The sequence below is a fragment of the Myxine glutinosa genome, chromosome 11 (assembly GCF_964187855.1).
Source record: "Myxine glutinosa chromosome 11, kmMyxGlut1.1, whole genome shotgun sequence".
NCBI lineage: Eukaryota > Metazoa > Chordata > Myxini > Myxiniformes > Myxinidae > Myxine > Myxine glutinosa.
In genome coordinates, this window is record NC_136271.1 from 16,116,174 (window position 1) to 16,141,990 (window position 25,817).

The 25,817-nt window shown below is 45.9% G+C and overlaps 1 protein-coding gene across 1 annotated transcript in view; it reads left to right on the top strand.

Annotated features, from left to right (window-relative positions):
• ACAA2 (acetyl-CoA acyltransferase 2) overlaps positions 1 to 25,582 on the top strand; it is a 41,975-nt gene extending 16,393 nt beyond the window's left edge. Inside the window, exons 5-10 of the mRNA XM_068130229.2 lie at positions 2,045 to 2,192; positions 3,963 to 4,138; positions 5,990 to 6,119; positions 22,478 to 22,546; positions 24,556 to 24,712; positions 25,232 to 25,582. Of these exons, the coding sequence (XP_067986330.1) occupies positions 2,045 to 2,192; positions 3,963 to 4,138; positions 5,990 to 6,119; positions 22,478 to 22,546; positions 24,556 to 24,712; positions 25,232 to 25,316 (765 nt within the window). The 3' untranslated portion in view covers positions 25,317 to 25,582. The remainder of the gene's footprint in view (positions 1 to 2,044; positions 2,193 to 3,962; positions 4,139 to 5,989; positions 6,120 to 22,477; positions 22,547 to 24,555; positions 24,713 to 25,231) is intronic.
• Positions 25,583 to 25,817: the final 235 nt, after the last annotated feature.

The following is a 25,817-nucleotide window of genomic DNA, read 5'->3' on the forward strand; positions in this document are numbered from 1 at the left end:
ATGGTCACTTGAGAGTTGAAATTTCATGAGGTTTCCGCATAACTCATGGGATTGTGAGTTGGACAGGTGACAGGTAGGAGTCATGCCGTTGCTGTTTCGATCACATTTTCTGTGTTTGGTGGATGTGGTGGTGGGTGGTTTGAGGGCTTGGAATGGGGAATGGATTGGAACCTTAAGGTTGGGAGGGGGAGGTTGATAACTTGGGGTTTGGGAGGGGGAGTGTAGACGGTTATGGAAGTTCATGACTTGAAGTCCCATTTTATGATCTGTGGGTCCGTGCTAGTATGTAATATTTACTATGGTCGAGACTCCAGACTGTAAAGCGATGGGCTCTAACTTATTGAAACATGGAATTTGAATCACAAATTGTTTAAACTAGGGCATTGCCCGTACTATATCTATATCTAAAATTATATCCCCCCCCTCTATTTACATGAAATGGTTTGGTCCAAAGCGAACGGCTTGTGAGTACAGTGACAATCCCCCCCCTCTATTTACATGCAATGGTTTGGTCCAAAGCGAACGGCTTCCGGAGTTTGGTAAAGAAATCGCCATCGCGTGCACAAACGCGCAGGAAAGCGAATGAATCGCAAATTCGTTTTTATTAGTGTTAAAACATAGTTTAACGCCAACATAGTTTGCAAACGTGAAATAAATGAATACGCTCTCAAATGTGCCATCCGAGGCAGAGTGTGCCCGCCACGTTCGGCACACGCGATAGTTCGCTGCTCTCTGATTGGTTGAATCGTTTTTTGGACATAGCTCGGTAAGTAATTGTCCGATTAATATGAAACCTTGAAAAGGCACATCCTCGGGTCCCCAGCAATATACCTGGCAAGTTAAAAGTATATCGGACCCGTGGTTGTCGAGAAACAGCGGTCACAGACAAACAAACGTACAGACAGAGATTACTGGAATTATAGATAGATAAAGGCAAAACCAGTTTGGTTATCATTGCCTTCCCAAATGGATAGTCCGGTGGCATGTTAATGTTTTTTTCTTCTGATTGCACACATTTCATTTCAGAGATGAGAGTACATGTCAAAAGAGGATGACGGCTTGATGGTGCATCGATGATTGGTGATTTGTAAAGAGAAAGGAATATGAAAGATTGCTGTAGAGGACAAGGGAAGGGAAGAGGAACGAGGATGTCAGGTGTGCAGGAGTAAGGGAGATTGTACAAAGGCACGAGAGGCTCATATATATATATATATATATATATATTGGTTGGGGCAGGTATAGGTAGTGTCCCGGGTTTTCTGGAGAAGCTGGACATTGGAGATGGGAAGAAGGGAGGAAGGATTTTCCTTATTTTTCTCTCGGTAGAGTCGGGGGTCATCACAGGATGAAGGGCAGAGAGGAACAGGTGTCCTTCAGTTGCCGATTTGAACAGGTTCCCAAGAGGAAAAGGGGCGTGGTTTTACCCCCTTAATAGTCGGTCATTGGGCGTGTTTGTCATGTTGGCATTAGCAATCATGTTTACCTGAATGTCGCCACTATCCATCTCTTTACCTGGTGTGTTCAAGGCATGATTAACCAGGGACCGGCACACAACGACCGGCACGTCAACGATCTTTTCGAAAGTTACCATTGTTTGTAATGCCCACAAGTGAGTGCTAGAAGACAGGACAGCCACCTTCATGTTCCTCCTGCTAAAGGGTTACTTATTCCATAACATCACATTTTGTAACCTGATATTTTCTCTATAACGACAGCAACTCGATTTCCAGCCAAAACAACTAGAGGCACAAGGTAACCTGCCAATCCAATTGAAAAGGGTTCGGGAGAGTGAAAAGGATCGTGTAATTGAATGGGAGATTAAATGAATTGGTCTTCAGCTGCAACCTTGGAAATGGTCTACGTGCGATCAATTTTCCACCATTTTTGTGTACCATCACAGGTAGGCCTTTGTCAAAATAATTGCACTAAGTAATCACGCTACCGTACTGTACATATATAATTGGATGTGTGTGTCTGTCGGTCTGTCCGACTCCTTTAAACTTGCTCGAGCACTATATTTGAGTAATTGTCGTGGGATGAACAGATGGAGGACACGCTGTGGACCGGCTTGACAGACTTGCATATCAAAACGCCGATGGGTGTCACGGCCGAGAACATCGCAGAGAAGTACGGAGTGACGCGTCAAGATGCTGACCAGTATGCAATGCAGACTCAACACCGCTGGAAAGCCGGTACATAACAGCTGTCCATACTCGTGACGTCAGTATTTCTTATCAGCCTGAGCTCGGTGGTCACATAGAAGACCAGCGGGTGTCATTAAACCTGAAAGATCTTTTGGTTTTATTGCAAAGCTTCCAAACAGCTGATCATTAATACTTGGTGCTACCTTTATCATGTATACCCTACTGTTTTGCACGCATCTCCATCTTGAACAATGTCAGTAGCCGTGTCGTGGAAGTGCAGGTAAAATTGTCATGTGTGTGCGCCCCGACTGTGCTGATGTTAATAGAGAAACATCCGCCTCTGTTAATATTTCAACTTAACCTAAATGTGGGTTTCTCCGTTGTTTCAGACTTGTATTTTGATATTTTGAAGATAGCCGAGTTTATAATTTGCCAAAATTGACAGAAACTACGCGAACGACTAAACGAGTGACAGGAATTTAGACATGAGCTTGAAATGAGCTGCAACTGGTTTCGGGAAATAACTTTTGGTCACATTGGGAAAGGTTTTCTTGTTTTAATGTCTCGGCTGCCGAGGCCTATTGTTTTCGGTTTATCCGTCATTCCGTCGGTGATCAATTTTTGCTCCAGCGATAACTTGTGAACCACTGAATGGATTTTTTAAACCAAACTTGGTATAAAGGTGAATTATGATGAAAAGATGAACTACTTCGATTTTGGGTTCAAAGGGTCAAAGGTCATGTGACCTATAGCTGAAAGTAGCAGATTTTAGTTACTGTGACAACTTGTGAACCGCTAAAGGGATTTTGACCAAACCTGGTATAACTATGGACTGTAATTTGAAGATGAACTGATTAAATTTTGGGTTCAAACGTTTAAAGGCCCAAAGTCGCGTGCCCTTTTATCGAAAAACTGTGTTGCTGCAATAACTTATCAACCACTCAAGAGATTGTGACCATAAGTGGCAGACTGATGGACTGTAATACAAAGAAGAACTGATCACTTTTCGGTTGAACATGTCAAAGGGCAAAGATTGGTACAGGTCCAACTTTGGGAAAAGTTGGTACAGGTCCTGGACTTAGAGAAAATGTAGAGGAAGGTGGGCAGCAGACAAAAACAAACATATATCACAATTTAAAATAAACATGAAAAATAAACATAAATCGGCCTCACAATGAAGTCTCCTGCTGCATTTAATCAGATCAAACGTGACCCCTCCCTTCTGTAATGCGTCTAAGCCCCCCACCATTCCTCCCCTATTACTCCCTTTTCATCATATTGCTTTGTAATCTATATGCTTATTTAAATTTAAAAAAATTGTTCTGCTTCTCTACAAACCAGAACCTCCTCTCCCCTCCGTCCTTCTTCCCCTTCCTCTTCCTCTTCCCCTCCCTGTTTCTCCTTCCCCTCCCTCTCCTCCCTCCCCTCCCCCCCGAACAACCCCACACCCCCAAACAAATTCCAATTCCCACACAAATCAATCGAACGGCCTGGCGTTTTTGCAAAAAGACTTGACGAGCCAGAACTCCCCCACTTCCGACCACACAAGAGGATGGGGACATTTAAATAAGTTGTGGATGAGTAAGTGCATGGAATGTGTTGTCGTTTAGGATGTTCACTCTGATATGCCAAAGACGTATGGCACTCCCAAGCCAGGTAGTGTAAATTTGTTGCGTTCATAAGTACAAGGGAGAACATTCTAACTTTATTCTGATATTGATTTTAATTAACACATGACGGTTTTACTTCCCGTCGATAAAATTATTTTGGTGATGACGGTCATTGCAAATACCCTTCTGCTGTGTTATGGTTTCTTAGCCCAGGAGGAAGGGCGGTTTGAAGCTGAGATGGTACCTGTGGAGGTGAAGGTTCGTAAGGGCGTTGAAACGATGACGAAAGATGAGCACGCACGTCCTGACATCACTGAACAGCAGCTGGCCAAGTTGCCTCCGGTCTTCAAAAAAGAAGGCACGGTGACGGCAGGCAATGCGTCGGTACGTCATCGTTAACCCCATCCACAAGCTATTTGAACGTCAATGCTTTATCTCGCTGATTTCAAGTGCTCTGTAAAGGGATGCACAAATATAATTTATTAATTAATTGATTAAAATTTTTTTTATCCATAAAGCATTTCAGGAGATATTTATTTAAAGATTGCTCCAGAAGAAGAACTTTCTGTCTCGAATTGATTGTTCTGATAAACTGTATTTAAATTACTTTGTGTAGTTGCTGCAAGTAGAAATTTCACCTTGCATGTACCATGTGATGTCTTCTTTGAATTTGTAACCTGATTAATTGACTTTGTTTTGCGTATTGCTGTTTGAAAAACCAAATCCCACGTGTTGAGCAAAGCTTGTAGCGGAGTTGCTTCCTTGACTTCCTTCCTTCGTAAATTCCATATCATCTCTCGGTATTACAATATCTAAAGATAGCTCAACAGAGAGACATTGCTTCAGCCTTTCGTCTTGAACTCTTCAGAACAAACTTAAGAATACCGCATATCAGGCATCAAAGCGATTTATGTTCAAACGAGTTTGGTGGTTCGCTCACGTGACTGACGTCGATTGGCTGACGTTGATTGGCCGACGTCGATGCACGTCGGAACTGCGAGGCAATGAGGGAACCCAAGACCTCCTCCCACAATGCTGTAGTTGCATCGAAGCGTGGGTGTGGGTGCGGATGTGCGGAAATATGCCACACTGCGTGCTCGGGCCCTAACCTGAAACCAGTTGGCGCGATAGTTTTCTGCGCATTCTCGATTGTTCAGCAAATGCTGTCCAATCACAGCATTTTGATTTGTTTTGCATGTGTGAGCTGGTCGTATTATGATAACCGTACCTAGACCATTTTGAATCGCCAATGGAACGTGTGCCGTCTTATTCGGTCCTCCCCTCTTCGGGATGTACTGCCTATGTACCTGGTATAGCACTGGCATCAAAACATATAAGTAACACTATACTGTTCTGTGGTAGGGAGGACATCATTGCGGATAGTTAGGAACATTTTGTGGGGAGTCGATACCATTGTCGTTGCTGCCGTATGATAGCTGTGCGAGACTCCTTGCATAACCTGTCATTCGAATTTTAAAGAAATTCTACCTTTCCAAGGCAGCTTTATGTAAGCCGGACACCTTAAAGGTGCTAAGATAGCTTCCTTCGACCAGGCGGCAATTATTCACGATACACGCCCAACAATGACCTGCTCACATCAGGCATCATCATGCAGCATGGCTTTCTCTCGCTCGATTTCCGCAGCAAGCCTGCACGGTTTCACACCAAGTGAGGAAGGGTGAATGAATGAATGAATGAATGAATGAATGAATGATCGTTTTAAGGCCATTTTCCCCGCTAGAGCAGGGGTTAGCCGTGCGGGCCCCATGACAATCATGGTTCCCTGTTTGAGGCAATGTTTTTATGGCCGGATGCCCTTCCTGGCACCAACCCTTAGTCGCCTCTTGCGATGCGCAGGGATACGGTGTACCTATTCTAAACCGGGGTACACACCGGGACAAGGGAGGAAGGGTGAGAGAGGTAAAAAAAACAAAAACACATGGACACTGCTCGGACTTCCAGGAAAGAAGTTGGTGTTTCAAAAAAAGTGGATCTAGGGTGAATTAACGGGGGTAGAAAAGATCAAGGTTTTGGATGGGGGAAGATAAGAGAAATAACCATAAGTTGGCAACCGTTGTGCAGCCTTTGATGGCTGAAATGTCCTCATGTGTTGAATTTCCTGGTAAGATCTCACATCTTAACTTGTGTTGTTCCCGGTAAACATCACAATTGTGCGCTATAGTTCATCACAACTGTTGTAAACATTTGGATATAACTGTGTGTGCGCGTGCGCAGGGTGTGTGCGACGGTGCTGCAGCAGCTGTGCTAGCTGGGGAGCAAGCGATAAAACAGCACAACCTTACACCGTTGGCAAGGATCGTGGCATATCACGTGTCTGGATGTGATCCCAACATCATGGGAATTGGTACGACATGGCTTGACTCACGACCCGGCTCGACGAGATGCGAGTATTTCCACGAGACCCGGTCCAAAGATCTTCGATCTTATGAAATGCTTGTTCAACGACTGAAGCGAGATTGTACTGTTAACTGATGTTCGACTTCAAGTTGTACAAGTTATATATTTATAGTCGTCTTCATCCCTTTATCACCACTACAGATTGGTTATTAAACTAATGGCATTACGAGGTGAAATATTTAACACTTTCTTCTCGTTATACCTGAAAACTGTCCAGGAGGTGGACTTCCTCATCAAAGAAGCTAATTTGGATATGCTTGAACATGATATATTGTTGTAAACGTTTCACCTTTACCTTGAGGATATAACATGTCTGTGTGTATTGTTCATGACAAACCTCATCAATTTAACTTTGAGGATATAAAAGAACACTTGTCATGGTTGTCATGGTTCTGTGTTTGTTAACTCATCATGGTTGTCATGGCTCTGTGTTTGTTACCTCATCATGGTAGTCATGGTTCTGTGTTTGTTACTTCATCATTGTTCTGTGTTTGTTACTTCATCATGGTTCCGTATTTATTTTGGTTTTCATTGCTCTGTGTTTGTTAACTCATCATGGTTGTCATGGCTCTGTGTTTGTTACCTCATCATGGTAGTCATGGTTCTGTGTTTGTTACTTCATCATTGTTCTGTGTTTGTTACCTCATCATGGTTCTGTGTTTGTTACCTCATCGTCATTCTGTATTTGTTACCTCATCAATGGTTTCGCATTTGTTATCTCATCAATGGTTCTGTGTTTGTTATCTCAACATGGTTGTCATTGCTCTGTGTTCAACTTGTCATGGTTCTGTATTTGTTACCTCGTCATGGTTGTCGTGGTTCCATGTTTACCTCGCCATGGTTCCGTATTTGTTATGTCATGGTTCCGTATTTGCTTTTGTTACCTCGCCATGGTTCCATATTTGTTTTGTCATGGTTCCGTATTTGTTATGTCATGGTTCCGTATTTGTTATGTCATGGTTCCGTATTTCTTACCTCGGCATGGTTCTGTATTTGTTATGTCATGGTTCCGTATTTGTTATGTCATGGTTCTGTATTTGTTATGTCATAGTTCCGTATTTGTTATGTCATGGTTCCGTATTTGTTTTTGTTACCTTGCCATGGTTCCGTATTTGTTATGTCATGGTTCCGTATTTGTTATGTCATGGTTCCGTATTTGTTATGTCATGGTTCCGTATTTGTTATGTCATGGTTCCGTATTTGTTATGTCATGGTTCCGTATTTGTTATGTCATGGTTCCGTATTTGTTTTTGTTACCTCGCCATGGTTCCGTATTTGTTATGTCATGGTTCCGTATTTGTTACCTCGCCATAGTTCCGTATTTGTTATGTCATGGTTCCGTACTTGTTACCTCGTCGTGTTTCCGTATTTGTTACCTCGCCATGGTTCCGTATTTGTTATGTCATGGTTCCGTATTTGTTACCTCGCCATGGTTCTGTATTTGTTACCTCGTCATGGTTCCGTATTTGTTACCTCGCCATGGTTCCGTATTTGTTATGTCATGGTTCCATATTTGTTATGTCATGGTTCCATATTTGTTATGTCATGGTTCCATATTTGTTATGTCATGGTTCCGTATTTGTTTTGTCATGGTTCCGTATTTGTTACCTCGTCATGGTTCCGTATTTGTTACCTCGCCATGGTTCCGTATTTGTTATGTCATGGTTCCGTATTTGTTTTGTCATGGTTCCATATTTGTTATGTCATGGTTCCATATTTGTTATGTCATGGTTCCGTATTTGTTTTGTCATGGTTCCGTATTTGTTACCTCGCCATGGTTCTGTATTTGTTACCTCGTCATGGTTCCGTATTTGTTATGTCATGGTTCCGTATTTGTTACCTCGCCATGGTTCCGTATTTGTTATGTCATGGTTCCATATTTGTTACCTCGTCATGGTTCCGTATTTGTTATGTCATGGTTCCATATTTGTTATGTCATGGTTCCGTATTTGTTTTGTCATGGTTCCATATTTGTTATGTCATGGTTCTGTATTAGTCCAGGGGATTAGCAAACCTATTCATTTTTTGATAAAAGCATCAAAATTGGCACAGACATAGATAATTACATAGTAAACAATTTCAGATATGGAGGCACTTGAAATTGCACCTATGTTGGCCAGAGCGGCCATTTTCCAATATGGCCACCATGCTGCATTAGAGATATAGATAATGCCTACTAGATGTCTTTGTTTGTGCCTAATAGCCACTTTAGAGCTGCCAATTGCTCATGATCTTATGCCAGAATATTAACCAGGTGCTGGCCTGAATATTTATGGGCGCCATTTTTCAAAATGGCCGCCATGTTCACAAAATGGGATCATATCTGAGCATATTGCTTTAAAACAGTTCAGCTTATGTAAAAATTGACGTACTGCTAGGTATATTAGTTTCTTGGACATTCTCCTTCACACCAGCAAAGAGCTGTGCATTTAAGTGCAGCCTTTTTGCCCTTGCAGCGGTTACGGCATCCTTTCTTGCAGCCACCGGAGATCAACTCATAGCAGGTCTTGGATGCTTCAGAAAGTGTCGTCCAATTTGGTTGAAAAAGTCCATCATCAGTCTTTATCCAACCCCAGCTACATGGAGAAGGAAGTGCAGGCTGTGGAAGCAGTGTCTGGCCCCAGATATGGCCACCCTGGAAAACAGCCCTCTTAACATGTTGTTCTAGAGCAGCAGCCTGTGTTGGCGGAATTCGCTTAATAGAGTTATTCTTTGCAAACAGCTTCTTCCTAGCCTTGTTAACATCAGTGCAAGTACTTGTTTGATCAAAGAGGAGTATGACGAACCTCTCAATGACACTCATGCTTTGTTCCGAGATCCCACTGCGAGCACGTGGCAGTCGCAAAAGTGCATCAGTGAGCTCCGGCAGTGAGTTCCAAGTAGCCCATGCAGTTTTCTTTCCATGTCCAACAAAGGGTGACACCGTATCACACCCTGTTAGGGCATGAAACATTGGAAGCGCACGTGATTTCTCTGGACCCAGACAGGCTGCAATTTTGTGGGTTGGTATGTAGCAAAAACTCTTTCCTGTTCCAAAAGCTAGCCACAGTTCATCTTTATCTGGTAATGTATGAGCTACCATCACAGCCAACACCACAACATCGGTGTCAACAGTACGTACTAGTATCTGGTGATGTCCGTGCTTTGCAGCATGTGCCACATGCAGCAACATTCGACTGTCTGCCTCTTCATGGTTGCATGGTGCAAGTGAGTCAATGTCCTGTTATGGTGGCACACAGAGTACCCGGTCCCCATCTGTGACTGACATGATTTGATCACCAGGGGTTTGATGGCTTGCATGGTATACAGCCCATGTTGCGAATATGGAATTTGGCCTCCATATCCGCTTGTAAATATTCCCCTATTTTCCCCAATACTCCCCAACTATCCCCAATCCCCCATTCCCTAGTCCCATTGTCTGTAAACAACAATCAGTAGAGCCGACCTTCCCCTTATTCCCCCATTAAATGTCGTGCCCAGGTCCACCGCACCACACGTAGACAACTTTCGGACATCTTGCTAGTTATTCTTAGTCTATGTCAGTTAAGGCCTCGTTTCCATTAATTATGACTCTTCGTTGCACCAGAATGTGATTATATGGCACCAGTAGTGAGTTTAGGACCTTTCCCATACCTCCTCCCATCTTCTTCCCCGTCTACAACAACAGAGGGGCACGGCGCTGCGCGGGGGGGGAGTGTGCGTCCTCCCACCGGCTCGGTTAGCCGCCATCGACAATGCGCTCCAGACAACGCGCTCCAGACCATGCGCTCCACGGGGTTACCACAAAGGGGCTCCTTGTCAGCTCCTCGTCAAGGGCGGAGCCGGTAACCCCCCCGCACGCACCCAATGAGAAGCAACGTGCCGATTCCACGAGGCGGAGCTAACGAGCCGAGGGCGTGTCACTCCCCGCCGGATATACGCGGCCCCGCGCCGGATGTGACGTCAGATGCGCCCCCAGCTGGAGCAGACAAGACGCCATCCGAGCGCTGCGACCTCCCCGCATCTCTAGACCGGACCGGGTCGACCCTGTCCTTGAGCCAAGAGTGCACCTTGAGCCATCGATCCTGCCTTTCCTAGCCATCAATCCCCGTGTGAGTCAGCTTTGTCCCGTTTATCTGTCGTCTGTTGGGAATAATATAAGATTGTGTCTAAGTGCTTGTCTTTCTATGTTGTACCTCTCGTCCCTGTAATCTGACCTTCCGAACGAATATAATCTCCTCCGGAGGTCTTGAGAACTGAACCCTGGGTGTCGTGTCATTTGAAACCCAGCCGTGTGTCCTTTTCCTTTATTGCCTTTATTGACCTAGCGTAGCGCGATTAGTCGACGTTCGAGTATAATCGGGTAACTTGTGCAGACGTGGTCATACCAAAACCGCTCGGTAAATAACATCTAAGCCACGTCTGTAACAATTGGTGTCGAGGAGTGGAATTCGAACCCGGGACTAAATTTATTAGGCCCAAATTTGTAACAAGTAGAATCGATTCGGAGCGCGTTTCCCGCGTGAAATTATAACGGCGAAATTTGAATTTGTTTTACGAAAATAAAAACCCGAATTTTGAAAGTCGCGCTATGGCAGACCAAGACAGCTGGGGTCCGGTAGGGGAGAGTGAAGCAGGGTCGGTCCAGGACCAAATTGAGGGACGCGAGGAGAGCGAAGCAGTGAGGGTAGCAGGTTCGCAAAATAGCGCCGTCACGCACGAAGTAGCGGGCGCGCAAAATGGCGCCTCGCAGATGGCCACGGCGTCCACGCCCGCGACCGTGGCAGCGCCCCCGGTGGATTGGAACTTGTTTTTCATACAAATGAAGGCCCTTATGGCCCAGAATAGCGAAGAAATGGAAAGCAGAATGATGGGGGTAATGGGGAACCGGATGGATGCTCAGAGTGAGCGATTGAAGGGCCAATTAGGGGTAATGGGAAACGAAATGGGGGTAATGAGGGACGAAGCGAGGGGTACCGGTGAGGGGTTAGACAACGGGATAAAAGAGGTGAAAAAGGGGTTAACGGGGGTGGAAAACAGAATGGCTGCCCAGGAGAATCAGTTAGAGGGGGTGAAAAATGGGTTAATGGGGTTAGAAAACAGTATGGAAGGCAAATTGAGGGACATGAGGGACCAAGCGGAAAGGGAAGTTAACCAAATGGGGCAGCAGATAGAGGGGGTCAGAATGGGGGTAGAAACCAAACTGGATGCTCACAGGGAGGAAATGGAGCAGATGAGGGTGGCATCTGGGCAGGAGATGCAAGTGATGGGAGAGGAGATCAGAAGAGGAGTGAGTGAGGAGGTCGGAGGAGTGCGCGAGGAGGTGAGGCACTGTAAGGAGCACATGGAGAAGGAGGTGAGAAAGGGGACTGTAAAGTTACAGGGGGGCATAGAGGTCCTGACGCAGGAGGTGGAACAGCTGACGGAGGGACAAAAAGGACTAACGGAGCAGGTTCAAAGGAACACTGTGGTATTAGGAGGTTTAAAAGCGACACAAAATGACCTAAAAAATGACTTGGTAGCGACGAAGAGGGAATGTCAGATGGTACGAGAGGGACTGACAACGAGGTTGGACGAGGTGGTAGAGGTAATGGAGACGAAGGACCGGCAGGTGAGGACGCACATGGAAACGGTCAAGGTAGCCTTGGAGGACGAGCTTGAGGAGACGTACCGGGGAATGAAGGAGGTGAAGCAGAAATTAGAAGAAGTGGAAGAAGGGGTGAGCGAAATTAAGAAGCGACGGAGAGAGGATAAGAAGGAGATAAAAGAGGAGATAAAAGAATTGGTCCAAAGTCTGTGTTTGGATCGTGATGATGTGCTCATTAACCGGATGAGGGATTCGCAGGTGATGGAGGAGAAGCGAAGAGGAAGAGGACCCGGTGTAAGTGGTGACCAATATGGTCGTGCGTATGATGCGCCAGGGGATTTAATAAGCTTGGGGGTCGAGATAGACCCGGGTGTTCGTGAGAGGCCGTGGGTGAAGTGTGCGACAGGTCTGGTGTGCGAAAAAGGAGGTGTGCGAGAAAGTCCGACTCTGGGGTGTGTGAGGAAAAAGTGCGTGCCAAGGAGTGAGGGTGCTGGCGAGAGTGAGTCGGTCGTAGCGCGTGTGCGAGGGGGCACATGGAAGCGCGGAGTGGTGAGTGTTACAGAGGGTGTGACGCGAGGAAGGTGTGTGACGGACAGGTGCATGGGGAAAGAGTGCGCTGTCAAAGGCAAGGAAGAATGCACACCTGTGGTGAGTGTTACAGAGGGTGTGACGGGAGAGTGTGCGCGAGGAAGGTGTGTGACGGACAGGTGCATGGGGAAAGAGTGCGCTGTCAAAGGCAAGGAAGAATGCACACCTGTGGGGAGTGTTACAGAGGGTGTGACGGGAGAGTGTGCGCGAGAAAGGTGTGTGACGGACAGGTGCATGGGGAAAGAGTGCGCTGTCAAGAGTAAGGGTGAGTGCGCTGTCAGGAATGGAGGTGAAAGTAGTGAGAGTGACATGGAGCGTGAGTTAGTTGTGACAGGTGAGCGAGGATGGACACCTGGGATGGAAGGATGCACACCTGGAATGGTAGAGCGTGAGTGGGAATGCACGCTGGAGTTGGTGGTGAGGCACGTGGTTGGGTGTGCGAATGAGAGCACACCTGTGATTGTCACAGAGGAGGTGACCGAGGAGGGGGCGCGAAGAAGTGTGTTGGTGAGGTGTGCTACCAACGAATGTGTGCCAAAGTGTTCGGTGGTCAGGTGTGTGACCAAGGCTGTGAGTGGAATGGGTGTACCTGGGTGTGTAAGGAAAGGTACGAGGAGCATGGGCACGGCTGGATGTGTGAGCAAGGAACGGGCTGCGGGATGTAAGCATGCAGGTGAAGCATCGACGTTAGACGGGGTAGAGTTTAGAACGACTTATAGCCGAATCGGGCCCTCGGTGTGTGCTGGGCCTCGCTTTGAACGGCCGCGTCCGTGCTCCACCAGGCGGAGCGGGCGGCAGGATAGGAAGGGTCGTCATGGCGACCACTTTTTGGTGAGGCATTCCGGCAGGCCGAGATCGAGCCATGGGATGGCTCCGTGCCGAGATGGTGCGTGGGATCTCGGCCCGGGTAAACCTCCTTCCCTGCACCGAGTGCTGGACGCATCCAGCCGCTGGCACAGAACAACCCGCATTCATGGCTTGGCTTTACGAAGCCGGGCTTTGGACAGGGATTGGCGCACCGAGAGGTATTAGTGAGTAGACTGGGTGATGAGGTTAGTGTTTTGGACCCAAAATTAGAGAAGAACAAAATTTGATGATTGGCAAAGGATTGGCAGTGGTGATTGGCAGATGATGGGCAGTGATTGGCAAATTTTTGATTTGTTGAAATTTGATGTGCAAAATTGGTAGTGAGAGACCATCCCTGCCACCCTGCCCAAGTGGGGGCAAAGGAGCAATAGTTTATGGGGTGTATGGCAGTGAAAACTAGCCCGGGTGGGTTAGGTTATATTGATAGGGATCTAGCGAAGATGACAGTAGGTAACGTTAAGGTTAGTTAGTGACTGATACCTGTAGTGGGGGACGCAGGTAGTTTAGTGTGGATGATAATGACGAGGGAGCGCAATAGTTTAAAGGGACGACTGGGAAGCGCAAGTTTCAGAAGGGAGTAGTTAGCTGAGATGATGCCGTGTGTGTGAGGATGGAACAGGTGTGATTGCACAGGTGTGCAATTGGACAGGTGTGTGGAGCAGTGTATAAGTAGTGAGTGTGTGGATCAGCGCGAATGCGCTTGGGGAGAGAAGGGTGCAGGTGGCACCAGGTGTGAGAGCACAGGTGTGCAGGTACAGGTGTGTGGAGAGAGTTGGAGTGAGTGGTACGGAGTGGTGTGCATGGTGCGAAGGTGTGGATGGGGGAAGAGTGGACCCCTTTCACGAGTACCCGGGGCGGGTAGTGTAAGTGTTAGGTAGAGGGTGCAGGTAAATTGTGGTTGGATATTGGCATTTGTGGTGCGGTTGCAGAATGGTATTGTGGATGGGTGCATTAGTGTTGTGGAAATGGCTGGGCGTGTAGCCTGTTAGTGTGTGTAGTTGGTTGGGCACTCCACCACTGTGAGGATGTCGGCCAGGTGAGGCCGCAGGTGGGCTCTGGGAGCCGGTAGTTGTGAGTGGGTGCCTGAGGATCCCGGGTGTGGATCGGGCAGCCCAGTGCCAGAGAGGGCACGGAGTGGGGAGAGCGCCAGAGGGCCTTCCCCAGGTAGATAGGTTAGGGTAAGGAACAGGTAAGCTCGGAGGCAACTACAGTGGTGGAGGTGTGCAGGTGGGTAGACCCGCTGGGAGAGGTACACGCCACAGCCCAGAAATTGTGCGAGGGCACCGGGAGATGAATCGGGGGAGTGAGACCCCAAATTGAAGAGCACCACAGTTTGGCCAATGGGAATTGGTTTTTAGAACCCATAGTGTAAGAGGGCCAATGGTTTGGCCGGAGAAAGACCCCGGGTAGTGTAAAGTTGTTAAAGTCATTTAGGAGATAGTTAGGATTGATGAACCTGTCGCACCATACGCAGCCACTTACCTGAGGTGATGATGATGACTCCACACCTGTGTTTTCTTGGTTTGTAGCAGGAAATGAGATTGCTGTGGATTTGTGAGACGCATCACGACGTGGATGAGACATTGGGGTGATTCCATCTCTCCCTCCCTAGGAGGGACTGATGATGAATTGGTAATGGCAAATTTTGATGTTGAGTTGAAAATGGCAAATTTTGATGAGAGTTGAAAATGGCAAATTTGATTGGTTAGGAGGGAGAGAAGACGAATTTGGTTTATGGGAGGAACGGGGAAGACAGTAGGGATGTTTGTTGATTTGTAAAGTAGATGTTTATGGGTAGTGTTGTGTTTTGTGGATGCAGTAAGGGGTAAGGGAGGGGCCATGTAGGTTACCTGGTGGGGGGGGGGGGCGTACGATAGGAACGTACCTGTCTCACCTGGTTCCCATGTGCCCCCAGTGTGCATCATCTTGTATTGCGTGCACTTTTGCGCCCTTACCACCTTACTCACTTGTCTTCTTCTTTTGTCTCCCACCTCCGAGGATCTGGCTTTGGGGTAGAGAGAGAGGAGAGAGCGGTGCTGGCTACGCAGTTGTGGGCCTGCACTTTCGCTGCTTGCTGCTTGGATCGATACACCATACGGACCGCAATGTTTGTGGCCACCCACAATGGACCGCAGTTCTTTTGCGGCCAAGCACCACCCGTGGAAGGACCTATGGGTCAACGTGGCACCTATGCCAAACAGGTGAACCACTTATAGTTGACACCACTGAAGGCCAAAATACAGAAATGGACGCGGTTGGCGCCTTTCTTTATTTTTGAAAAGAAGTAAGAAGGCCAAGTGCACCACACGAAGGCAAGACCAGCGGCAGAACATCGGCCGGCTGCGACACCACACAATGATTTATAAACACTTTATTGGTGCACCGGATGGTGCTCACTGTGTGATGGGGTGGTGCTTGATGCTTGGAAGGGGTGCTCTGCACGTTATTAAAGGCCGTCGGCCACAGAGCACTCGTGGGTTGGTGTATCGATGCTAGCATGCGTGCTCTCTCTATGCATAACATCTGCATGTGTTCCTCCAAAAACAGGTCCTGGATCGTAGTGTAAATATCAGCGTAGTCTTGTGTAAATAATGCTCCCTACCGGCTGTATGTTTAGTTTGAGAATTCTTTCCGGATTCGGTTATCCTGTGGGTGTGTTTCTGAGAGGAGAAGGGTGCAACGTCGCAGGGGGACATATTTACTCATTTGTGAATATCTATAAAACTGTCGCACTCAGGGTAGAGTTAATAGTAGAGGGAACTACATTGCGTGCCACACTAAAGTAGGTAAAAATTTATCGGGTCGGGACGCCCCGAGGGTAGAGAAGGGTGCAATGTTGCGAATATGGAATTTGGCCTCCATATCCGCTTGTAAATATTCCCCTATTTTCCCCAATACTCCCCAACTATCCCCAATCCCCCATTCCCTAGTCCCATTGTCTGTAAACAACAATCAGTAGAGCCGACCTTCCCCTTATTCCCCCATTAAATGTCGTGCCCAGGTCCACCGCACCACACGTAGACAACTTTCGGACATCTTGCTAGTTATTCTTAGTCTATGTCAGTTAAGGCCTCGTTTCCATTAATTATGACTCTTCGTTGCACCAGAATGTGATTATATGGCACCAGTAGTGAGTTTAGGACCTTTCCCATACCTCCTCCCATCTTCTTCCCCGTCTACAACAACAGAGGGGCACGGCGCTGCGCGGGGGGGGGGAGTGTGCGTCCTCCCACCGGCTCGGTTAGCCGCCATCGACAATGCGCTCCAGACAACGCGCTCCAGACCATGCGCTCCACGGGGTTACCACAAACGGGCTCCTTGTCAGCTCCTCGTCAAGGGCGGAGCCGGTAACCCCCCCGCACGCACCCAATGAGAAGCAACGTGCCGATTCCACGAGGCGGAGCTAACGAGCCGAGGGCGTGTCACTCCCCGCCGGATATACGCGGCCCCGCGCCGGATGTGACGTGAGATGCGCCCCCAGCTTGAGACGACAAGTCGCCACCTCGAGCGCTGTGAAACCTCCTGCATCTACTGGACCGTACAGTACCCTGTCCTTGAGCCAAGAGTGCACCTTGAGCCATCGATCCTGCCTTTCCTAGCCATCAATCCCCGTGTGAGTCAGCTTTGTCCCGTTTATCTGTCGTCTGTTGGGAATAATATAAGATTGTGTCTAAGTGCTTGTCTTTCTATGTTGTACCTCTCGTCCCTGTAATCTGACCTTCCGAACGAATATAATCTCCTCCGGAGGTCTTGAGAACTGAACCCTGGGTGTCGTGTCATTTGAAACCCAGCCGTGTGTCCTTTTCCTTTATTGCCTTTATTGACCTAGCGTAGCGCGATTAGTCGACGTTCGAGTATAATCGGGTAACTTGTGCAGACGTGGTCATACCAAAACCGCTCGGTAAATAACATCTAAGCCACATCTGTAACAATATGTTCTCAAAGTCCTTCTCTTCGTCATCATCAAGGACATGTCTCGTGTTTTCCAACCACCTGTACTCCTTCGCAGGGAGGTGACATGGGTAGTCGGAACAGTAGATTCCTTGATGCTGGATGTAACAGGCGGTACATCAGCATAGAAATGTGGTAGATCACCAACCGTCTTCGAGCCAACATTGCCTCCAATTATGACAATACCACGGTCTACTCCAGCATCTGTGCAAGTGGGATGTTGCAGCAATGAGATTCCTGTTCCATGGAATGAGACTTTGGCTGTGGTTGCACTCGGATTGTGGTCAATATTGTCCACAGCAGCAGTTGTGAATATGTTGCCACGCATGGTGGTTGGACAAACCACTTGCTCCATGCGATAGCGTTGGCAGACATTGTTCCCCCATCTCAGCAGAGAGGCACAGCATGCGGTCATATGAGATGCTGAGGCCGAGATTGAATAGCCTGTCTACCAGTTCTTTCTTACGAGTTTTTGCATGCAGCATTAGCCCAATGTATGTTGGAAGAGGTGTTTCCTGGGAGGTATCGTGTCTGACTGATGGAGTAGTGTTTTTCTGGGTTCGCCTGTGCTTGACACAGTTATATTTCAGAAGCTGGGCAATAGCCAGTGTTGCTGGTGTCGAAGACACCAGGCTTTGGTCCTTGATGCTGGGGCCCTCCAGCACCATGCTTACTAAGGCAAGCAAAAGTTTTGGCACAGAGTTCTCCTGGCACCTTTCATCAAATGACCCATTGAAAGGCACCGAGTCTTCGAACATGTGTTGACGTACAATGTGTGCAGCACGTGCAAGGTGAACAGCGTCACTATCAATGTCCCCATCACAGGCTTTGCCTAATGCAGCACTGATATCTTCATCAAATACCAGCACAACATCTCTTCCCTTACTCTGAGCACGCAGGTCTGGGAACTGGGCCAAGAGTCTTTGCTTCAGTCGTGTGGTATTTACTCTTTTGTCGTGTGCAACTCCCAACTGTTCCATTCTTGACATGTAGAGATGTGCCAGATCAGCAAGCTTAAAGACTGGTGCAGTTCCTGATTCCAGGCGAGTTTCTTCAATGTACATCACAAGTTCACCAAAGGCGATTCCGGAAATTACACTTTCGCTATCTGTCCCTTGCTGTGCATCTGTCTTGACCTTTCTTGCGCGATTGTATAGGGCCAGCAAACACTTTGTATGGTATTTGGCTTCCAATGCCACCATGTCACCCATACTGAGCCTGGCCAATAGCTCAGTATCCTCAACAACTGCTGCACTTGCCCATACATTGTGGTAAATCTGAAATGTTGAAGCCTCATGAAGGCCATCATTACCAGCCAAATGTCCACAGAAGAAGCATGAAGGCTCGCTTGCAATTGTTTCTGTGCTAGCAGGCCACGATCTAGTCCGTTTGCATGGAGTATCACCACTTCCACTCGACGTAGCTGCTGCTCTTCGCAGCATTGTCCTATTGTAGCGGAGCATGCATGTGTGATGCCACTTAGCCTCGTTGGCAACCATAGCAGCTTCAATACCAGAACCACCATCTATTCTGTCCAACTGCAATGTTCTTGGTAACTGTCTTAGTTCATTGAATTTGACAAGGTTATCAGCAAGTGACTTGTACCCTCTTCCAATGTCTGACCGTTTCGACAGTGCCAGGCATCGAAGCGACTCTATTGTTTGCTCCTGGCATATAACACAAAGTTCCCAGTTTGTATGAGCTGGCTGTTGATATGCAGGCGATGCACATGTGTCCACAAGTTTGAACCGTTTTGACATGATTAATTAAGTGTCTTAGTCGCTATTATGTGCTATCGGGTCACCTATTACTGCAACCGCCACCTCTGTATCACAATATCCACCATCCACCACCACCACCATACTCTGCAAAGACATGTAATACATTATTAGGTTGATTGTGGTCGCTATTAAATTCATTTGTAATGTGATTGAGTTAGCACTGAAATTTTCAATAAATCGCCACCATTTTCGTAAAATGGTGGCCATTTTGAAAAATGGCGGCCATATATATTTTATGTAACCCTCTGTTTGATATTCTGGTGCAATAGTTTTACCAACTTACACCTTTAAAACGACTTTTAGTATCATAAAGTGACATCTAGAGCGGCATATCTATATTGCGAATGACATATGGCCACCATTTTGGAAAATGACTGCCCTGCCCGACAGAGGTAAAATTTCAAGTGCCTCCATATCTGAAATTGTTTAGTATATAATATTCTATGCTTGTGCCAATTTTGGTGCTTTTATCAAAAAATGAACAATTGGTTTGATATGTTGAGCTAATCCGCTGGACTATATTTGTTACCATGTCATTGTTCCATATTTTGTTTTGTCATGGTTCTGTATTTGTTACCTTGTCGTGGTTCTGTATTTGTTACCTTGTCATGGTTCCATGTTTACCTCGCCATGGTTCCGTATTTGTTACCTCATCATGGTTCCGTATTTGTTATGTCATGGTTCCGTATTTGTTATGTCATGGTTCCGTATTTGTTATGTCATGGTTCCGTATTTGTTATGTCATGGTTCCGTATTTGTTATGTCATGGTTCCGTATTTGTTATGTCATGGTTCCGTATTTGTTATGTCATGGTTCCGTATTTGTTATGTCATGGTTCCGTATTTGTTACCTTGTCATGGTTCTGTATTTACCTCGTCATGGTTCTGTTGTTACCTCGTCATGGTTCCGTATTTGTTATGTCATGGTTCCGTATCTGTTATGTCATGGTTCCGTATTTGTTATGTCATGGTTCCGTATTTGTTACCTTGTCATGGTTCTGTATTTACCTCGTCATGGTTCTGTTGTTACCTCGTCATGGTTCCGTATTTGTTATGTCATGGTTCCGTATTTGTTATGTCATGGTTCCGTATTTGTTACCTTGTCATGGTTCTGTATTTGTTACCTCGTCATGGTTCTGTATTTGTTACCTCGTCATGGTTCCGTATTTGTTACCTTGTCATGGTTCCGTGTTTGTTACGTCCTCATGGTTCTGTGTTTGTTATGTCATGGTTCCGTATTTGTTATGTCATGGTTCCGTATTTGTTATGTCATGGTTCCGTATTTGTTACCTTGTCAAGGTTCTGTATTTACCTCGTCATGGTTCTGTATTTGTTACCTCGTCATGGTTCCGTATTTGTTATGTCATGGTTCCGTATTTGTTACCTTGTCATGGTTCTGTATTTGTTACCTTGTCATGGTTCCATGTTTGTTACGTCCTCATGGTTCTGTGTTTGTTATGTCATGGTTCCGTATTTGTTATGTCATGGTTCCGTATTTGTTATGTCATGGTTCCGTATTTGTTACCTTGTCAAGGTTCTGTATTTGTTATGTCATGGTTCCGTATTTGTTATGTCATGGTTCCGTATTTGTTACCTTGTCAAGGTTCTGTATTTGTTATGTCATGGTTCCGTATTTGTTATGTCATGGTTCCGTATTTGTTACCTTGTCAAGGTTCTGTATTTACCTTGTCATGGTTCTGTATTTGTTACCTCGTCATGATTCCATTTTATTACCTCGTCATGGTTCCGTATTTTGTTATGTCAAGGTTCCGTATTTGTTACCTTGTCATGGTTCTGTATTTGTTACCTCGTCATGATTCCATTTTATTACCTCATGGTTCCGTATTTGTTACCTCCTCATGGTTCTGTGTTATTACCTCCTCATGGTTCTGTGTTATTACCTCATGGTTCTGTGTTATTACCTCCTCATGGTTCTGTGTTATTACCTCCTCATGGTTCTGTGTTATTACCTCCTCATGGTTCTGTGTTATTACCTCCTCATGGTTCTGTGTTATTACCTCCTCATGGTTCTGTGTTACTTCCTCATGGTTCTGTGTTACCTCCTCATGGTTCTGTGTTATTACCTCCTCATGGTTCTGTGTTATTACCTCCTCATGGTTCTGTGTTATTACCTCCTCATGGTTCTGTGTTATTACCTCCTCATGGTTCTGTGTTATTACCTCCTCATGGTTCTGTGTTATTACCTCCTCATGGTTCTGTGTTATTACCTCCTCATGGTTCTGTGTTATTACCTCCTCATGGTTCTGTGTTATTACCTCCTCATGGTTGTCATTGTTTCATACTAGTTCCCAAATGGCGATGAAACGCGAATTGTTGTGAATCACAAACATTGTAGGTGCGGATTAAAAGGTAGTTTTACTCGATGTATTCGATACCGTCGTCTCTTTCACAGGTTCATTAAACGGTTCTTCTTTACTTCTTGTTGATTTTGATGGAAAGTAATTTGAGTTGAATTTGAACAGGAAAATGGTACAAGTTGTTATATTTTTGCTCCCTCTTTAAAATATCTCAACACTTAGTTTTAATAATTGCTTACTGTATAACTTTCAAACACTATCGTCATCGAATCCCTGATGTCCATATGGGAATAACTATGGGATGTGGGATCTTTAACATCCCGTGCGATGGCAGCGTGTCGGGTACATGAGGCTCCATCATGTCGGCCTCATCTGTACGTGAACTGCATCCTTCGTCCTTTCATAACATTAATCATCTTTATCTGGGCACATCATACATTTATTGTATTTAAATGCAATAAAAGGTAAACCTTGGGTATGTATTTTGTGGGCTGCTAGGATGGCTGACAGGTATGCATCCCAGAGGTACGCACACTCGCCTCCAAGCCGTCTGGCCTGGGTTCAAATCCCATCCCGGTGTTTCACAAACAGGGCGATTCATCGGTGTTTGTGCCGTTCCTCGTTTGGACGTTAAGCTGGGCGTCCAATCTACCGGTATCGGTAGGTGGACGTTAACGATCCCATGGTGCCCTATTTGTGAAGAGCAGCTGAGTTGGCACCGGCACCCTGAACCAATTACCAATTCCATCCCCGATTGACGACCGGGAAGGTGGCGGCAAACTACCCGCTTCAACCCTCGCTAACAAACTGTTGTGGCAGCGACAACGCTCCGTAACGAGTAAGGCCCGGTTCATATAGTCTCGTGTACTTTGTGTTCGCCAAACATATGAAACTGGAAATAATTGTAACTCTTTTTAAAAAGTCCTATTCAGGTGAGAGTTATTTTCTTAACGAGCGAACTGTATCGTGGACGATGACCTCCACCACCGATGGACAAGACAGATCCATTCCTGTAATTTGTTTGTACAACGGTAACGATATATTTCAGGTTTTTTTTACGAATTGCATCTTATGATTGTGTAAATGCCGATAAGGAACCATTCGAGCCGTTCTCAATGACTTGTTACCACCTGTGATTGTGAGGACCTGCTGTTTGATTGGTTTCTTGCTTATCAGCAACTTATGGACCAAATCGATGACATTCAACCAATCGCATGCTTTGTGTTCAAATCCAGGTCCTGTTCCTGCTATTAAAGGAGCTCTGGACAAGGCTGGCCTTTCGCTGAAGGAAATGGACCTGATCGAGGAAAGTATTTTTCTCTTCCTGACTCTACAACTTCCCTTGCATGTTCTGCTTTGTCTCTCCTTTGGTGTCAAGTGTCCAAATGTAGAATCACTTTCCATGGGTAGTTTGAGAGATACTGACGGTGATCAACGGTGAGTACATGAGTTATCGCCGGCGACCTGGTACCCTATCGATCCCTACCTGGATTTCAGGTGGCAAGTGTTCTGGTTTTGTTGAAGGTTTATTGGCATCGGTTCACACTGCTTGCAATCTGTGTGGTTGCTCTCTGCTCTTCTCAGCAGATTCTGCGCTATAAACTAATTTATCGAGAGAGACCCGCCACATGTTACGTGCGAGCGGCCTTCTTCGTTCACAAAGTTGATCAAATGTTGCCGTCAAAAGATATGAAGGAGTCTTGCACTGTAGGAATACCTCACTTGGAAACTCCAGTTGGCCAAAATCTCATCTTGCATCAGTTGAACAATATTATTCAGCAGAGGCCGAGCGAAGCGAGGTCAATGACTCGTGCCGACAGAAAAGACTTTTTTGAATTCCATCCGCATTCTTCATCGTGTTCATGTAACTCAGTTTAAACATTCTCCATTGCTAGGTGCTCCTACAGTGCATTCAGAAAGTATTCAGACCCCTTCACATTTTTCACATTTTGTTATGTTGCTGCCTTATGCTGAAATCGTTTAAATTCATTTTTTCCCTCATCAATCTACACTCAATACCCCATAATGACAAAGAGAAAACAGGATTTTAGAAAGTTTTGAATATTTATTAAAAAGAAAAAACTGAAATATCACATTGATATAAGTATTCATACCCTTTGCTATGGCACTTGAAATTTAGCTCAGGTGCCTCCCATTGCTCATCATTTTTGAGATGTTTCTACACCTTGATTGGAGTCCACCTGTGGTAAATTCAATTGATTGGACATGATTTGGAAAGGCACACACCTGTCTATATGAGGTCTCACAGCTGACAATGCATATCAGAGCAAAAACCAAGCCATGAGGTCGAAGGAACTGCCTGCAGAGCTCAGAGACAGGATTGTGTCGAGGCACAGATCTGGGGAAGCCGACAAAAACATTTCTGCTGCATTGAAGGTTCCCAAGAGCACAGTGGCCTCCATAATTCTTAAATGGAAGAAGTTTGGAACAACCAGGACTCTTCCTAGAGCTGGCTGCCCGGCCCAGCTGAGCAACCGGGGGAGAAGGGCCTTGGTAAGAGAGGTGACCAAGAACCCGATGATCACTCTGGCTGAGCTTCAGAGATCCTGTGTGGAGATGGGAGAAACTTCCAGAAGGACAACCATCACTGCAACACTCCACCGATCTGGGCTTTATGGCAGAGTGGCCAGACGGAAGCCTCTTCTCAATGAAAGACACATGAAAGCCCGCTTGGAGTTTGCAAAAAAGCACCTAAAAATGATTTTAAACGATTTCAGCATCAGGCTGCAACATAACAAAATGTGAAAAAAGTGAAGGGGTCTGAATACTTTCTGAATGCACTGTATATGAAAGTTTCATGTCAATCACTCAAGCAATTGTCGAGAAAACAAATTTTAAAGTGAATAAAGGTGAAAAGGTGAGGGCCTTGCCCAACATTGTACATGTGCAAGGATGGTTGTGGACGCTTATTGAGATGGAGACGAAAACAGGTGCAGAGTGGCTTGAGGTATTTAAAGAGGTAAAACAATGCGTGTGTTCATTAGCATGCACTTCAGCATTGTATTGGATAGATTTTAGATAGTTCAAGTCCCATGTGGGTTTTTTTTCATATCCTCATTTGGACCCCAAAAACTGAAATTGTTTCTTGAGCATATAAGAGCGTCGATTCAAATGAAAACCGATGGCATTGGTTGAATATTATGTCCAAACGACTTTGAAAATCTGCTGTTGCAGTAATAAATAAATAATCGGTCAGCTAACAGCGAGAACTCAAGTATGGTGATCGACGAACGTTTCTCGTGTATAATGGCAGCCATCTTGTATTTATTTTCACGTGCCGATTCTGCATTGTAGGTGAATGAGGCTTTCGCGTCGCAGTACCTGGGTGTGGAACGGGAGCTGGGCCTCGATCGAGAGAGAACAAACGTTAACGGAGGTGCAATAGCGATCGGACACCCTCTCGGAAGCTCGGGAGCCCGCATCATCGTCCACCTGGTACATGAGCTAAGGTACGCTGCAGGGAAGCCGACGTCTCTCATTGATGGTGATAAAGCCATGGTCCCATTGAGCCTGCGTTGGTATACGATGGTAGGATCGTGGAGCCCATCCTGCGTCGACGTACGATTTTGTGGCCATCGTAGGTTGGAAAATCATCTTTTGAAATGTTCAAAAGATGGTCTACGATGGTCCACGATCCTACAATCGTAGACCATCGTACGACAACGTATGACAATCCTGCGAGGACGCAGGATCATCCTGCGTCCTCGTGCGTCCTCGAAGCTACTTTGGGGGTATATAAAACCCAGCCATCACTTCATCGTCAGTTCATGCCGACTTGCTCAGAGTGATCGTGGGCCATCGTAGTCCATCGTAGTCCATCGTATACCAACGCAGGCTCTATGGGACCGTGGCTTAACCAGGAGGCAGGTGTCCAGTATTGTAAAATGTACTTGAATGGCAAAAGTATTAATTTTTTTGTGAGAAGGTGAAAGGTTTATTGTTTACTTTGCATTGTGTGTGTGGCGCAGACGACGTAAGGGGAAGTACGCAATCGGTTCGGCCTGCATCGGCGGTGGTCAGGGAATTGCGGTCATTTTGGAGAATATGAGTTGAACATGAACTGCGAGGTGAACCCCTCATGTTTTTGTTTAAAATCGCTCCCAGACTAATGGCCAAAGTGAAAGTTTGTTTTTGTATTGAAATACAATAGTATAGCCAAGACAAAGCTGGTTGTATACCTGTGGTGCTCAAGCTGTGAACCGAGAACTGCAATCTTCACACTGTATTTTTTGTGGTTTGTATCGAAGAAGAAGAAGAAGAAGAAACCTTATATGCTACATTTGCTGGAATGAATCATGTTATTAAATATATTTATTCCATTTCCTCGAAACTTATTTACTAATACATTATCACATGGTTGGATTCGTGGAAAAGCAAGAAGGTAATTTGATGTAGGAAAAAAGCAATGCACAATGTATGGAATGAAAAAGGGGAGAAGGAAGGAAGGAACAGAACCTGGGGGTTAATCGGGGCATAAACAAATCACAAGTAGAGTTAGGGGATGATGTGGTAGTTAGGAAACTATTTTTCGTATGGAAGAGCACGGTGCTGGAT